Genomic DNA, 17104 nt, shown 5'->3' with positions numbered 1-17104 from the left:
GGAGTTGGGAAATTTATGCTCTGAAAAAAAAATTGACCATGGCAGTTCTACTCAGGAGCACAGCAGACAAAAGAATCCAGGGATGAGGCATGACACGGCAAATGAAAATTGAGTAAGATCTACCCACTAAACTGTGGAACCCTTACCTCCTGTCTGTCATGCTGCCAGATAAATCCTCTACACTCTCCTCTAACCACTGCAAGATAGGAGAATGGAGAGTTTTTCTCTGAAGAAAATGAAAGGCCTGAGAGGAAAGATGTCTGTTGATCTTGGGGACATGTTCAGAAAACTGAAACAGGATGTTATGAAAAAAACACAATCATGTAACATGAAAGAACTCTTAGATGTTGAAGACATGGAAAATTTCAACAGAATGGAAGATAAAGGGGAGAAGATCAGAAAGTGGAACAAAAGTACAGTAAGGTGGAAATTAGGAGAGAGAAGAAAATTAGATAACCAATATACGTGATCCAATGTCTTACTAAAAGGAGTTCCAGAAAGAAAACAGAAGATGAGGAGGATACTATTAAAGAAATAGTGTAAGCAGACTTTCCCACAGCTGAGACCAAAGTATCAATTAAGTATGAGGTTGGAATGACAATTTGCAGACATTTCTGTATTTAAGAAATGCACCTCCCATTTACCCTTTTATAAGAAGTTATTGGGGGCTACTCTTTATCAAAATGAGGGAAAAACAAAAAAGAAGGCATAGCCAGAAAACAGGTTCCAACACAAGAAAAAGTCAGTGGAAAAACTATAAAACAGTGGTTGTGCATCCAGCTAACCAGGCCAGGTTAGAGCAGCAGAATGGAAGGATGTGGGAAAATAATGACTAAAATCATTTGGTGTGTTTGAAAATTTAGAAAAATTGTATGTGACTGACAGTTTTTGGAGCATTTGGAAGAAGTAAGTGGCATGTACAAAGCAAAACAAGAAATGGAAAAAAAACCCTCTTCTGTATGTGCCCCCTTCTCCCATTTTGATCTGTTAAAATCTTAACCACCCTTCAAGGCTCTACTAAAATACCTTTTCCTTCAAGAAGACATTTTGATGTCACTTATTAGAATGGCCCTTTCCTTTTGCTGAGCAACCGTAATATGTAATTATTTTAAAATGTATTTGGAATCATTGTAGGTAATTCCCCAACATTATCTTTACCACAGAAAATTAAACTAAACCAGTTATGACAATCCCATTACTCTCACCACTGATTGATATATAAATAGGCAAGCAGCTCAATCGTGGCCAAAGAGATCTGAAAGGAAATATATTCTGATGGGAGGCTTCTGAGAAAGTTTTCCTTGCTCCTAAGAGTCACAGGAGGAAATGAGCTCTTGCTTGTGTTGGATATTGTTTTGTCTTAACCTGGAATTGTGAAGCCATCTTTGACCACAAGCGGAATCAGCTTCAGGGAGTGAGGATGGCAGATTAGTGATAAGAATCTTGATCCTTGACATCATTGTTCAGGCACCAGTTATATCATACCTGGAGTCTGTCCAACCTCTGCACTTCCATAATGTAAAATAATAAATGCCCTTCTTGTTTAAGCTAGTTTCAGTCAGATTTTATATGATCTGCTGCCAAAAGAATTCTAATTCCATATACTTCTGTATGCATATCTATTATACCTGTGTATATCTATATATGTTTACCAGTAGTTATTAGGTATTCAAGACAACTCTTACATTAGATAACCTCAAAGGGCAAGATCATGACCTATTTGAAATTTTTTTTTTGCTTTGTTTGGCTAACTTTTTATTTTAACCAAAATAATATTTGCGTTTTGGTTAAAAGATAATCAGGGCTGATAAGCACACATTGAAAAACAGCAATCACCTGGCCTACCTACATTTCCCCATTCCCACATCCCAGAGTCAGCTATGTTCAATTACTTTGGCTATTTCTTCTGATATTTACCTTTATATATCTAAATACAGTTAACATTTGAACAATGCAAGGGTTAGGGTGCTGACCCCTATGCAGTCAAAAATTTGCATGTAACTTTTGACTCCCCCAAAACTTAACTACAGTTATTCTTTGGTATCTGCAGGGGATTCGTTCCAGGACCCCCTAAAGATACCAAAATTTGCTTACGTTCAAGTCCCCTATATAAAATAATATAGATCATGTATGCAGTTGGCCCTCCTCATCCAAGGTCTCCCAACTGAGGGTTGAAAATAGTATGGGTATTTACTGAAAAAAATGAGTATAAGTAGACCTGCGCAGTTCAAACTCGTGTTTTTCAAGGGTCAACTGTCACGTAATTCTTTTTCTTGATGTATACATTTTTACTGTATTTTTATATCCTGTTATAGTTCACTTTTATCACTGACATCACTCACAATCACCACCACGTTCCCTCCTTCCTCAATCTTTCCAATATACTTGTAGCACAAGTTTTGGTTGACTCAATGGTCAGTTTACATCAGTGGTTCTCAAAAGTGTTAGAAGATCCTTTCCGGGGGTCTGCGAGGTTAAAAATACTTTCATAGTAATATAACGATGTTATTTGCCTTCTTCATTTTCATTTCTCACTAGAGTACAGAGTTTTCCATAAAGTACATGATACGATATTGCATCACACTGAATGCAGAAGCAGGTGTGAGAATCCAGTTTTCTCCTTTTAAGCCAGATATAAAGGAAATTTACAAATAGAAAACTGCGATTTTTATTGTTAAATTTTTTTGTTTGGGAAAATATTTTCATAAAAATGTTATTTAATGTTAAGATTTCATGGATTTGTTATTTTTTGAATTAATAAGTATTTTTACATTTTTTCCGTTTTAATTTTATAAGCTCTGGTTTGTACCAATGTCAGATATGCAGTTTTTGTATTGTACTATTTTTGTACAAGATGTTAAGATTGGGAGAGGCTAAGTGAATGGTGGGTAGGAATCCTACTCACCATTTACAACTACTTGTGAATGGATAATTATTAAAATGAAAATTTGAAAAGCAGCTTAACTCATACATTTTCTGAGTTGAGATAGATATTTAAATGCCTTGATTTTTAATAAAAGGCAGTTACCCCAGTCTTCCTCTTCTAACTTTGTTGGGTTTAAAGATTGCATTGCTATTAGTATTCACATCATCCTTATAAAGTACTTTATGTCAAGGCAAAGTTTAGGAAGCACAATGTTTATATCAGCCTTGGTATGAAACAATTATTAGTGCAGGGCCAAGACTTGCCTGAAATATTAGGAACCCAGCCTTTAGGAGACAGGTATTAGGGGTAGAAAATTTAGTTCTTGAGGGTACTAAGGTAACAGAAAAAGCCTCAGCCACAGAGAAACAGAATAGGTCACTATTGCTAAGTGTTTTGTATTATCAAAATCAGAATAGGAACAATGACAAAATTGTTACTCAGTCTTAAACCTAGAATATTATGGGATACAGGTTATATTTTTATGGCAACCGTGCTTTTATTTGAAAAATGATAAATGATTTTTTTTTACAGTTAAAACCTTTTTATGTTACAGGAAATAAATGTTAATATGGAGAACGATTTTAAGACTGAGTCATCATCATCCACCTTTGCTCTTCAAAGTTCTTCAGAGACATTGTTTTCAATTCAGCTGTTAGATTTCAAAACAAGTTTACTAGAAGCATTAGAAGAATTACGTATGAGAAGGGTAAGTGCCTTTTTCAGATACTTTTTTAATCAGAGAACTTCATTTGTCCAGTTTTTTGGTTTAAGAAAAAAAGGCCTTGCAAAATAAACTTTATTTAGAAAGAAGAAATACAGTCCAGATAATGAAGCAAAAGAGAAAAGGTTAGATTTAGTTGACATCAGAGAATGAGAAAGAATTTATAAGCTAAAGCAAAAACACAAGAGACAATTTCAGATTGTTAAATACTTGATAAATCACCTAACATTTATTGTAAATAAATATGAGAGAAAAGAGACTTGAAACATTTTTATTATATGAACCTTGTTTTAGGACTTAAAAATATTGAAATTTATCATAATAAGAAAATTTAATTACTACAGTGTTCCTGTATAAAGCTACTTATTATCAAAATAACCGTCTTTAATAAGAAATCCTGCTAAAAAAAGGATCTCTTGGATAAGCATTAAAAAGAACTATTTTTATAAAATTAGCTTAAAATGGTATTTTTTTCTAAGTAAAGCAACTTTAGGTAACTATTTAAAACTTTATATTCTGTTTTATTATGTTTCAAACATTATATTTTGGTCTGCTTTATTTTCAGTTTGAAAAATACGCTTCCTTTAAAAATCATTTTAAAAATTTCAGAGTAGCAACAGCAAAAGTGTTTTTAGTAACCAAATGCAATATATACTACTTTTACCAACGTTCCTCACTGAAAGGAGAACTTTATTCTAAAAAAGGGGCAAGTTTTTCTTTTATTGGAAAAAAAAAATAGTTACTGATTTTCACACCATAATGGCAATACTTTATCATTCTTGTTGGATTTTAATTTTTCTCCATATTTTATTAAGAAAAGTTCCAAAAATACGTAATAGTTAAAAAGAATTTCAGAATGAACTCTCACATACCCTACTAAGGTAGGGAGAGTAATGGCATCCCAATGATGTTTACATCCTGATCCTCAGAACCTGTGAATAGGTTACCTTACATCAAAAAGGGGATTTGCAGATGTGATAAAGTTAAAAGTTTTGAAATGGAGGGATTATGCTGGATTGATTATTCAGGTGGGCTCAGTGTATTCACAGCAGTTCTTATAAGAGGAAGGAAGGATTATCAGAATCAGAGAAAAAGATGTGATGACAGAATTAGGGGGCATGGTCAGAGACAGAGTTGAATACATTATGCTGCTGGCTCTGATCATGGAGGAAAGAAGCCAGTCAAAAAATGCAGGTAGAAGCTGGAAGAGGTAAGGAATTCTCCCTTAGAGACTAGAAGGTATGTGGCCCAGCCAACGCCTTGATCTTAGCCCAGTAAAGAACATTTCAGATTTTTGACCTCCAGAACTTGAGTTGTTTAAAGGCAATAAATTTGTTGTAATTCGTTATAGCAACATTGGGACTCCAGTACACCCACCATCCAGATTCTGTGCTTCATCTCATATCTATCCTTGGTCTTGACCATGAAGTTTGAAATTAGCATACTTCAGTATGCATATCATTAACTAGAGTTCAATATTTCTTTGTGTATTTTTTAATGTAAAATACAATGAGATGGTATAGTTCTGAAATGCACTATTTCATGAGTTTTAACAAATGCATTCAGCTGTGTAATCCAAACCCTTGTCAAGATAGAGAACGTTACTCTTATCCCCAGAAAAATTTCCTCATGTTTCTTCTCACTTATTCTTCATCCTTATCCATCCAGAGGCAATTTTTTTCACCATGTATTAGTTTATCTCTGTTCTAGAAATGCATATAAATGGAATCATAGTATTTTTCTTTTGCGTGTTTTCCTTTACTTAACATAATATTTTTGAGATTCATTTATGTTGTATATATCAGTAGTTTGTTCCTTTTTTCTGTAGTTGAGTAGTATTCTATTGTATAAATGTAACAGTTTGTTCTTTTCATTAACCTATTGATAGACACCTAAGTGATTTCTAGTTGGTTATTATGAATAAACCTACTGTGAACATTTTTTACAAAATGCTGTGCAGGCATGTATGACACAGCTAAGTAAGAACAGATCTTACTTGGGAACTATTTATGAGATATCAATTGCCTCACTTGCACTCCCTGATCTCCTGAATCTTCAATGAAATTTTTAATATCTCTCCTTAGTAATTTTGAAGAGATATTTTTATTTAGCATTTAAAAAAGAAAGCAAAGAAGATTAAGATCCAATCAAAATGAATAATTATATTTAATTTATAGAGCTAAAAAACATAGAGCTAAAATACTGAAACACAATTATTGATAAACCTGGATGGGATTGATTCTTAGGTCCTTGTATTGTTCAGGAGGTAAAGATATTGACCAACTAAAGACTTTGTTTAGTTACATAGGCATATTAAAATTTCCAGGGTAAATGAATAGAAAAAGGGTTTGCATCTTCCCAAATAGTAGAGAGAAAAATATGCAATTATAATAAATTATCTTGGATTTGATGTTGCAAATAGCCTTAAAAAAATAGTAATTTTAGGTTTTAGCTGTCTTCTAAGATTTATCCTGGTAAAAAATGTTGAAGCCATCTTCTGTGTGTTCCAGAGACCGGCCAGAATAGTCTGTATTTCCTTAATTAGTTTTGATACAGAAAGGTTTGTTAATGCTAAACTTAAAGCTTTCTTTCTTAAATTTTTTTTTTTTGCTAGAAAATGTCTTTATTTTGCCATGGATTATAGATTGACATTTATGTTAAGTCAGTATTTTAAAGATATTTTATTGAATTCTTTTGTTGCTATTGAGAAGTTTGTTATTAATCTAATTATTCTTCTGCATATAATCTATTATTTCTATTTGTTCTTAAGATCTTCTCTTTATTTTAATGGTCTCTGGTCTTAATGAGTCAAAGTATGAATTTATTTTTGTTTCTTGAGACTCATTTTGGTTCCTGAATCTTAGGAAAATTTTCAGCTGTAATCTTTTTGAGCATTGCCTCACTTTTATTTCCTCTGTTATCTTCTTCTGGATTAGGTAGCATGTGGGATCATATCATTCTTTTTGACTTTTCACTCTCTTTTATATTTTCCATCCATTTGCTTCTCTTTATTGCATTCTGTATAATTCATTTGTTGTTTTCTAATTGTCTCTTCAGATGTTTTTACCTGCTATCTAAGCTTGCATAGTTTTTAATTTCTATGATTACATTTTTCATTTCTAGAAGTTTCTTCAAAGGATCTGCTATGGTCTGAATGTTTCTGTCCCCCCCAAATACATATGTTGAAACCTAATGTCCAGTATGATGGTATTAGGAAATAGGGCTTTTGGAGATAATTAAATCATGAGGGATTAGTGCCTTTATGAAAGAGGCCCAGCCGAGCTCTTTAACCCTTTCTGCCATTTGACATTATCTTCTGGGAAGCAGTTCTCACCAGACACAGAGCCTCTCCACATAAACACCCTAATCTCAGACTTTCAGAACTGTGAGAAATAAATTTCTGCTGCTTATAAGTTACCCAGCCTTAACTTAGAAGCCCAACAGACTAAGACAAGATCCAAAACTTAATGCAATGCCAGTAAAAACCCAGTGGGATGTTTTTTAAAATTTGGCAGAATGATTCTAAAGTTATATCTATAAGAAAAATGTGTGAATATATACATATATCAAATCATGTTGTACACCTTAAACTAATGTTACATGTCAATTATATCTTAGTAAAGCTGGAAAAAGAAAAAAATATGTGACTATATAGACAAGAAAATTTTCAAAAGTTAGTGAATTGCTGCTTGCTCTATCACATAGTAAAAGATGCTCTAATGCTTTAATAATTAAAAATCTGATATTGTTGCAGGAATAAATACATCAGTAAAAAATATTCCAGTGGAAGAAAGAAAAGAAATCAATAAATGGCATTTGGGTAATTCATATATCATACACCAAAATAAAATTTAGGAGAAAAAACTAAATGCAAAGAAAAAGATATACAAATACTAGTAAGTATTAGAGATAATTTTAAAGTTTTGGGAATAGAGACTATCTTTCCTAAAGGAAAAGATGGCTAGATATGATGATATACAAATTATTAGTTTCTATGGAATTAAAACCACCGAAAATAAAGTTAAAAAATGTTAGAGACAACTTAATAGAAAAATGAAAAGAAAGAATACAAATAATCATAAAATATGTAAAAATATTGCTTAACTCTACTACTAATAAAATAAATGCAAAGTACTGGAAATAATTAAAAACGATGAATAACTCCCAGTGTTGGCAGTATTTTTCAGAAATGAATACTATTCTTTCTTTGTTGATGTAAATTATTAGTACAGAAGATAAATAAAAATTGAGTTCTGTCTGTCCAAATTGAAACTGTAGAATTTCCTGATCATTAAATACGAACAGTTTACATTTTTGTCTAGGATAACTTCTAGCCATGAAATTCAGAATAGAGTACTTAACGATAAAAGGCTACATGGGGAGAAAGACTGGAATGAGAGAACATCATGGTCATTCCAGCCCCAGCCAAAGCACCAAATGAATGCATCTGCATGAATAACCTGATCTATAGTATGTGAAGCAGAACAGATGCCCAGCTGAGCCCAAAGTACAGAATTGTGAGTCCTAATAAATTATTTTAAATTAGTAAGTTTTGGAATGGTCTGCTATGCAGAATTAGGTGACTGAATCAGATATGTGGAATGTTATGTACCTCTTGAAAAGAATAAGGTAGGCACATAGATACTAACATGGGAGAGATGTACATGGTGCATGGTAGTGTGGGACCATAAAAATGACTCTGCAAGTTGAAAACATGCAAAGCAATCTTAATAATGAATGGTAGAAGTTACAATTGTTCTTTGACTTAAAAATATTTGAGAAAACATCACATTTTCCCTTATGTTATAAATGTAAAGGAGAATGAAAAAATATTAATTTAGTACACTGTAATTTAAAACATTAGGTGCATTGAGATTAAAGTGTGTTATTTCCTTATAAAAATTAATCAAAATAGTTTGACAGTGCTTGCTTTATTTTTGGTGTGTAACTTGCAATATGGAGTAACATCATTTCTCTGCCTTTGCAAATTACATTACTTTTGTTCAAGTCTGTATCAGCTTCCTACATTTTATCCTTTGCATTTTCAGTGTTATCATATATCTTTGAGAGTTCCTTTAATGTGATATTTTTGCTGGCATCACTTCCACTGGGACATATTCATCCTTTTTCTCACAATCATTTTCCTCATTTATGTTGATACGTTTACCTTCTCTGTTTTTCTCTGGCAACATTTCTGGGGTTTCTCAAATGGTGGCATTGTTAACATTCCTGTGGTCAGCATTTTCTTCTGTACTTTCATTAATTTCACTTTCTGTGTTATCCTCCTCCCCTCCTTTGTTTATTTATCTTCACTTTCATCTTTTTTGTCCAATTCCTTCTTTGGTTATATGTTTTTGTAATATGTTATATAAATTTATCACTGGGAGACAAGAAGGGAACACACCTTACACACTTTACTATCTTTGCATTGACCAAATAACAGATACACAGTGACCAATCATTGAGAGACTGTGAAAGAAGTGACTTGATTGATCACTGGTCATGATGATGTACATGTTATTTCTGTATTGATTTGTGGATCGAAAGATTAGCAGTGAAGTTTCTGCAATTAGTTTCAATAATGTACCTTGGTAATTGAAATTTGAACCATGCTGGGGAACTGGTGGTGTTTTAACCAAATCAAGGTAACTGAAAGTTGTGTGTTTTGTACCATGAGGACTACCTATATATTGTTAACGAAAAAAATACAAGTTGTTAAAAATATCAAAATAAACAATAGCCACAGAAAACAGTTCTTGAGGGATATATATATATCAAATCATGAGCCATGGTTACGTAGGAAGAGTTCTTTGTAGTGTTCTTGGCATCTTTTCTGTAGGTTTATATTTGACATTTTATAATAAAAATTAATAAAGTATTAGGCTGCCAGGAAATACTGTATGATAAATACCAATATAAAAACCAGTCAATAAAAATAAAACTGATTTGGATAGAAAAGGACATTTTAAATAGAAAAGGACATTTAATATAATGATCAATACATCGAAGAAATTAAATAGAAAACTGAGAAAATAGAAGAAGAAATGGAGACTTTTATCAGAGTTGAAATTATAAAAAAAGAATCAAATGGAAATTATGGAAGTGAAATATACAGTATCCAAAATTAAGAACTTAATAGAGTTAATAGCTGCACAGACACAACAGAAGACAGGATTAGAGAACTGGATGACAGAAAATATCCAAACAATGAAACACCACATACAGATTCAGGAAGCTCTGTGAATCTCAAGTAGGATGACTACAAAGAAAACCACACCCAGATACATCATAGAAGGACTACTGAAAAACCAAATGGAAAATCTTAAAAGTAGCCTGAGTTGGAAAATATCCATTATTTTCAAAGGATTAATAATATGATTGATAGTGGACTTCGCAGTAATAATTATTCAGCACAGAAGACAATGGAATGACACTTTGTAGTGCTAAAAGAATAACTTAGAATAAACTAAGAATAACCTAGAATCTATTTCCTCAAAATATCCTAAAAAATGAAGGTACGAATCTTAAATGATTTTTTTTTCAAGCGTAAGAAGCCAGTTCCAAGAGGCTATGTATTATACAATGCAATTATATGACATCCTAGAAGAGACAAAACTATAGGGATGGAAAACAAGTCAGTGATTGCTAGGTGTTAAGGATGGGATTGACTATAAATGGAATGCATAAGAGAATTTTTGGGAGTGGTGAACCATTCTGTATGTTATAGTGGTGGTAGAAACAGTACTCCATGCTTCTGTGCAAACTTTATAAAGTTCAATCAGGATGTGGGAAGAATTCCAGGATGGAATGCAGACTGTGAAAATATATGTATCTGTTTTACCAATGTATGACATCACCTCAGTGAAAGGAATGGGAAGGAAAAGAGGTTGACTTAAGTAACTTTGGAAAACAGTTTTTGATACTGTAAGGTTGAAGAGGAAAAGGTACACAAACTATTTCTGATTGGTAAATTTTCTCACGGGAGTAAGACAGACTATTTTACAGGTGTGGTAGGGTTAAACAAATAACCAAATTGTAGACAATGACAGCTAGGTAAAAATCGTTTTTCTCTGTTGAAGAAGATATCAGATTAGAGGGGAAGGCTAGAATGAGCTATGTGGAGCTGGATTAGAACTGCAGATATTAGCATGAACTCATGATATAATTACAACAAGAAAGATACAAAAATATAGACATGTGTATATACATGGATTAGTATACGTACATATATTTTCTAGCTCTGCTGAAAGGGCCTAGAAGTAGTGACACTCCAATAGCAGCAATCATGTATAGTGCCCAGATCTTGGTTCTAAGTATCATCATCTAAATATCCTCAGAGAAATGGCTTATTCTAAGACGTCTTGTAGTGCTGGAAAAGAAGGAAGTGCTTAAAACAACATTTCGAAAGGATATTGAAGCCAACCTGAAATAGCTCCCCATAACAACACTGGAGCAATTCAAGTAACAAAATAATGATGTCATCAGATAATAACCCAGAAAATAAATATCTATTATTCCCTACTGATATAAATAAATGAGTAAATAAGTAAATGGGAGAGATGGAACAAATCTTCTTTACAGAAGATTCAAATTAATAAATGGAGGAAGGAGGGACATAAAGAAATCACCCTTGGAATATCACAGTAATAATTGCTGCGGGCAAGATCTACTGAATGCTAAAATTAGAGGATGAAACTGAGAAACAGTTGTTGCACTGTAACACAGTATCTTACCCAGATTTAGTAAGTTGTGGTGGTTTTATACATGTTCACAAATTGTTTGATACTCTCCCTTCTACGAAGTGGAGCTTAATTTTGCTTGCCTTAATTGTGGACTAAGTTCTAATGACTAGAAGATACAAAGGAAAAAAGTCGTTTATTTGGAGAAACCTGGCAGATACCACTTCAAGTGATTAAGGTTAACATCACCAGAAAAAAATTCATGTGTTTTCAGTAATTCATGTGAATAGCAATTACTCATGATGTGGTGAGAAGGGGACTATACCTCTTTGGTATTCTTCCCCCAAATCTAGTCTAATCATGAGACAATATCAGACAAACCACTTTATTACTCCACTAAACTATATTTCACTAGCTATGTTGTAATTAACAATGAGAGACGGGGAGATTACCCACTTTTTTCCTTGTGGATCTAAATTGGTAATGATAATATTTGAAAAAAAAATACAATGTTTTAAATTAATAATGATCTACAGATAAACAGTCCGAATCAACAAAAGTTTATATTAAATCCATAATGGGTGCTTTTTAGAAGTTAGACACCATTTCTGGTAAATTCCTTTATCAGATGTATCTACAGAATAACAGATGAGTAGGCATGAACAATAGCAGAGAGGCCACAAATTCATCTTCCTTCAGCATGCAGGTTGTGGCATGTAATGTGAATAGGGTAGGAGTTGTATTGAACTAGAGAGCCCAGGTGTTCAGTGCAACCTGTCTGCCATTCAACTCCAGAAAATTGTTGCCATGTAGGAAAATGGGCCTTGAACTATTAGCTCTTCCAATTTTTGAAGGGAAACTAGAAATTTAGACTTTAATGTGAAACCTGTTAAATTCTAAACATTGGAAGTGGGTTGAAAGTTTTTAAACAAAATATATTTCTAAGCCAGATCATCTTATACATTGGGAATGAAAGACTTCTACCACAGAACTTTCAAACTTATAAAATATGCATTCATTTGATAACCTTTGGGAAACTACTATTCAGTCTTGCCCTAAGAGAGTCTAAAATTTAATAGTTACAACATAACATACAAATGAATTACTATACTCTCACACAGTATATATTATGTATCATAATAGAATATGAAGAAATATAATGGGAGTTCAGACAAAGGACACTTTAAATTTATTAAATATCTAAACAGAAGTAAATCCTGGAATTTTAAGTTAGTAATAAATAGAAGCCTATAGAAATTGAGTATTATAAAATATCAATGATTTGCTAAGGAAGTTGTAAAGGAAAATAGGTAATTAATAGTATAACATTGTAAGTAAAGCGGTGTTTCAGTGCCCCATAAAATTAGCTATGCTATGAGTAGGCTCATACCCCTTTTTAATTATAATGATTTGTAGAATATATATCTATATATTACATAGAAAACTGATAAAATGGCTGTTATCCACATTGCTGAAAGGTAACATTATAATATGCTTCTATGATGATAAGATTTTAATTTAACTTTATGCTTTCTATTTAAATTATTTATTTTGGGGGAATTTTCATTTTTATCTTCCATTTATTCTTCAAATGGATTTCAAAAGTTATTAATAAAAATTCTTATTGAATTGTCAGTGAAATATAGTATATTAAATTTGTAAGAAAATCCCATCTGTAACTTCAATAAAGTATCCAAGAATATAGAACCTTAAAAATGTTTATTTTTTATTAGCTGCCTTAGGACTACAAGGATTTAAGTGTTTTTACAAAAAACAATAAAAGAGTAATTTGATGGTTTATTTACTCTTTATAACCTTTAGAAAGTGTCATGCTTTTTTTAAAGTGCTTGCTTCAGGCTGTAGTTTTACAAGATGGGCTGTGTATTGGTCAGGCCTCTTCAATTCTTGACCCTGAAAAGATTTAGGGACATAGTATGTACAGCAGGCACATGTTCAAGTAGCCAAAACTGTAACTGGGTACTTTTAGTCTCCTTTTCAAACTCATAATCCACCTCTTACAAAATTGCCCAGTTTATTTTCTCATGTTGTCTACTAAAGTACTAATCACTCTTTCAGATAGTTTCTTGTTTTGATTAGCTACAAAATATTCTAGATAAATATGTAATGTATATGGTATAACCTAAAAGTTCATATTTTTAAATATCTCTTTCTTGATTAGTATTTAAACTGTTTTCATATCACTCAACTTAATCTATTACAATGATCTCTGAAATAAAAAAATTAATATTAGAACATTCATAGTAATTCTTAAAGTTCTATTTTTTTCATTTAACACATATTTCTTGTTCTTTTAAGTGTTCTACCAAATAATCAGAATATACTTGTATATTTAAAATAGGTAATATGATTTTGAGTGGTTTTCTAACTTTTGTGGGATATGAAGACTAAATTCTGGAGTTTTTGAAGAAAAGGAGTATATCATAACAATCTATACTATCCTATAGATCCAATCTTTTAAAGGTAATATAGTGATGTGTTTAAGAGATTATGGAGACAGATCATCTAGGTTCAAATACTAGCTCTGCTGTTTACCTAGTGTGTGACTTCAGGCTCGTTGCTTATCCTTTTGCTATACCAGTTTCCTCATCTATAAAATGTTGGTAATAAGAGTACTTATCTCATAAAATTATACCTAAGATTAATCAGTACATTAAAAATGCTTAGAACAATACTTAAATCATAGTATGATCTCAGAACCCACTCTAGCCACTAAAAGAGAAGTGTATAACCAGGTGCACATAAAGCAGTATCTTGTACATTTTCAATTCAACTGCTTTGGGAAAACATGCATGTTATATTTACCTCCCCTCCAAATGTGTATATAGTTATTTCCTTTTTCAATATGTTTGACTATAGAGATATGTATTACTGTTAGTATCCATTCCTTCCCTTATTCCATGTTGGAAGAACTCAGATTGTCTTAGGGTCTACCTCTCACCAATGTGAGTCAGGTAAATCCTGACTGGTCTTAACCACTCACAAAGGTCCTGTGCACTCCCCTTTCCAATGACTGGTTTAGGAGTGGGCATGTAACCTAGTTATGGCCAATGAAATATTAGAAGATGTGTGTTGGGAAGCTTTTGGGAAAAGTTTTATCATTTTATTAAGAGATTATACTTTTTCCACTGCAGGATAATGTCATTTTTTTGTCCTTAATGCTTGCAATTAAAGTAACCAAGAGTTGAAGAGCCTAAGGAAAATAAATCACTTGGATAATGGCAAAATATAAAGATGGGCAGAATCATAGTTCTTGATGATATTGTTCAGTAATTGTCATGTGAGATAAGTCTCATATGCCATTGTGAGTTGGGGTTCGTTGTTGCTACTTATAGTGTTCGTTGTTGCTACTTACTACTGAAAGCATTTTAAATGAGACAACTTTCATTAAAGCCTGCTTTTGAATACCATAGCATAAGTTTGTGTGTGTGTGTGTGTGTGTGTGTGTATGTAATAAACAATGTGTAAGAGTCCTAAAAAAAAGTTTAATGACAAAAACATGTTATCTGTTAGCATCCACTCTTTGATTTCTTCTATTTTGTTATGAAAATTATGAAACATACAGCAGAACTGAAGGAATTTAACAGTGAACACTCATGCACTATTAACATTTTACTATACTTGGTTTATCACATAGTTGTCTATCTATTTCTCCTTTAATTTCAATTTTGATGATACCAGAGTAAATTGCAGGCATCAGTGCACTTCCTCCTAAATACTTTGGAATGTATGTCATTAAGCAGTTCGAATTTGTTAACAGCTTTTTTTCTTTACAGTAAAATTTGCATACAATGAAAGACACAAATCATAAAATACATTTTATGAATTTTTACAGATGCATATAACTGCATAATGCAAACCCTTATCAAGATATAAAATGTTTCCATCAACCCAGAAAGTTCCCTCATGCCCCTTCCCAGGCAAATTCTATACCTACTCCCTCCCCACGAAGCATTTTTTTCCATATACAATTAATTTTGTTTTTCCTAACATTTCATATAAATGGAATCATACAGTATATGCTCTTTTAGGTAAGGTTTCTTTCACTCAGCATAATGTTTTAAATTCATCCATGTATCAGCATATCAGTCTTGTACATGTTTAAGTGTATGCCTAATTATTTCATTTTGGCTTCTGCATTTTTGTTGTTAGTGTATATAAATGTGATTGATTTGAGGAGTGTTCATCTTGTATCCCATGGCCCTGTTGAGCTGCTTTATTAGTTCTGGGAAATTTTTTATAGATTCTTTGGGATTTTTTTATATATACAATCGTGTCATATACAAATAGAGACAGTTTACTTCTTTCTGAACTCTGATCTGTTTCCTTTCTTTTGCCCACCCCACTTCCCTGCTGTCCTTTCCCTTTCCTCCCTCCCCTGTGCCCTGATGTCTCTCCCCCCTCACTGTCTCTTTTCCTCTCACTGTCTCCTCCCCACTCCCAATCTTCCTCTCTCTGTCTATCCATTCATCCATCCATGCCTTATTGCAGTAGCTGGAACTTCCAGTAAGGAGTATGTTGAATCAGGACAGTGAGAGTAGATAGCCCTGCCTTGTTCCTGATCTTAGAGGGAAAGCATTCATTCTTTCATCATTAAATATGTTAAACGTAGTGTTTTTATAAATGCTCTTTATTAAATTGAAGTAATTCCCTCTATTCCTAACTGGCTGAGAATTTTTTTTTTTCATGAGTGAGTCTTAGATTTTTGTCAAATGCCCTTTCTGTGTCAATTGATTCAGTCATATGATTTTTCTTCTTTTACATGTTGATATGGTGAATTTAACCAACTGTTGAACCAGCCTTGCATATCTGGAATAAACTCTACTTGATTGTGGTGTATCATTTTGTATGCATTGTTGGATTCCATTTGCTATTATGGTATTAAGGATTTTTCCATCAAAACTTGTCAGAGATATTGGTCTTTGATTTCTTTTTTTGTAGTCTTTGTCTGGTTTTGGTGTCATAGTAAACAGGTCTCAAAAAATGAGTTGGGATATGCTCCTTCCCCTTATAGTTTTCTGGAAAAGGCTGTGTAAAAGTAATGTTAATTCATCTTTGAATGTTTGGTAGAATTCTCCAGTGAAACCTTGTGGGCCTGGATATTTTGGGGAGGAGATTTTAAGTTAATGCTTATAGGACTATATTATCTATAACACCTTGGTTGAGGTTTGGTAGTTCATAGTTTTCGAAGAATTGGTCTATTTCTGTAAGCTGTCAAATTTGTGAGCATAAACTTGTTTGTAGCATTCTCTTATTAACTTTTTAGTGGCCGCAGTATCTTTGTACATGGTTTTGTTTAGCTCTTTATGCATATTTAAAAACGTTGGTTAAAAGTCTTTGTCTAGTAAGTCTTTGCCTACACTTCCTCATTAACAGTTCCTATTAATTTTTTTCTTGTATGTGGATCACAATTTCCTGTTTCTTTGGATGCGTCGTAATTTTTTGTTTAGAACTGGGCATGGCCATTTTGGATATGTGGCAACTCTGGAATCAAGATTCCTCGCCCTCCCCTGGGTTGTTGTTTGTTGTCATTGTTTGTTTGGTTTTGACTGAAATAATTATATAAGGTCTGCAGTTTTTGTCATGTCTGGCCACTGAAGTCATTGTGCCCTTAGCTTAGTTATCAGCTAGTGCTTTGTTTAACAGAGATTTCCTTAAATACATGGAACCAAAAGAAAAAGAAAAACAACCTCCCAGTCTTTGCAGAAGGGCTCTTCGTATGTGTGTTGAGGCACATGTTCAGCACTCAGGCAGTTTTTA

At 32.8% G+C, this 17104-nt stretch overlaps 1 protein-coding gene across 1 annotated transcript in view; it reads left to right on the top strand.

The window, feature by feature from the left end:
• The first annotated feature begins 211 nt into the window (after window positions 1-211).
• Window positions 212-17104, top strand: part of CCDC73 (coiled-coil domain containing 73) — a 66976-nt gene continuing 50083 nt past the window's right edge. The window contains exons 1-2 of the mRNA XM_039871645.1: window positions 212-418; window positions 3480-3632. Of these exons, the coding sequence (XP_039727579.1) occupies window positions 212-418; window positions 3480-3632 (360 nt within the window). The remainder of the gene's footprint in view (window positions 419-3479; window positions 3633-17104) is intronic.

This window comes from Pteropus medius, unplaced genomic scaffold (assembly GCF_902729225.1).
Source record: "Pteropus medius unplaced genomic scaffold, Ma_sr-lr_union100, whole genome shotgun sequence".
Lineage (NCBI taxonomy): Eukaryota > Metazoa > Chordata > Mammalia > Chiroptera > Pteropodidae > Pteropus > Pteropus medius.
Note: the sequence above shows the minus strand (reverse complement) of the source record. Positions and strands in the feature narration are given on the sequence as shown.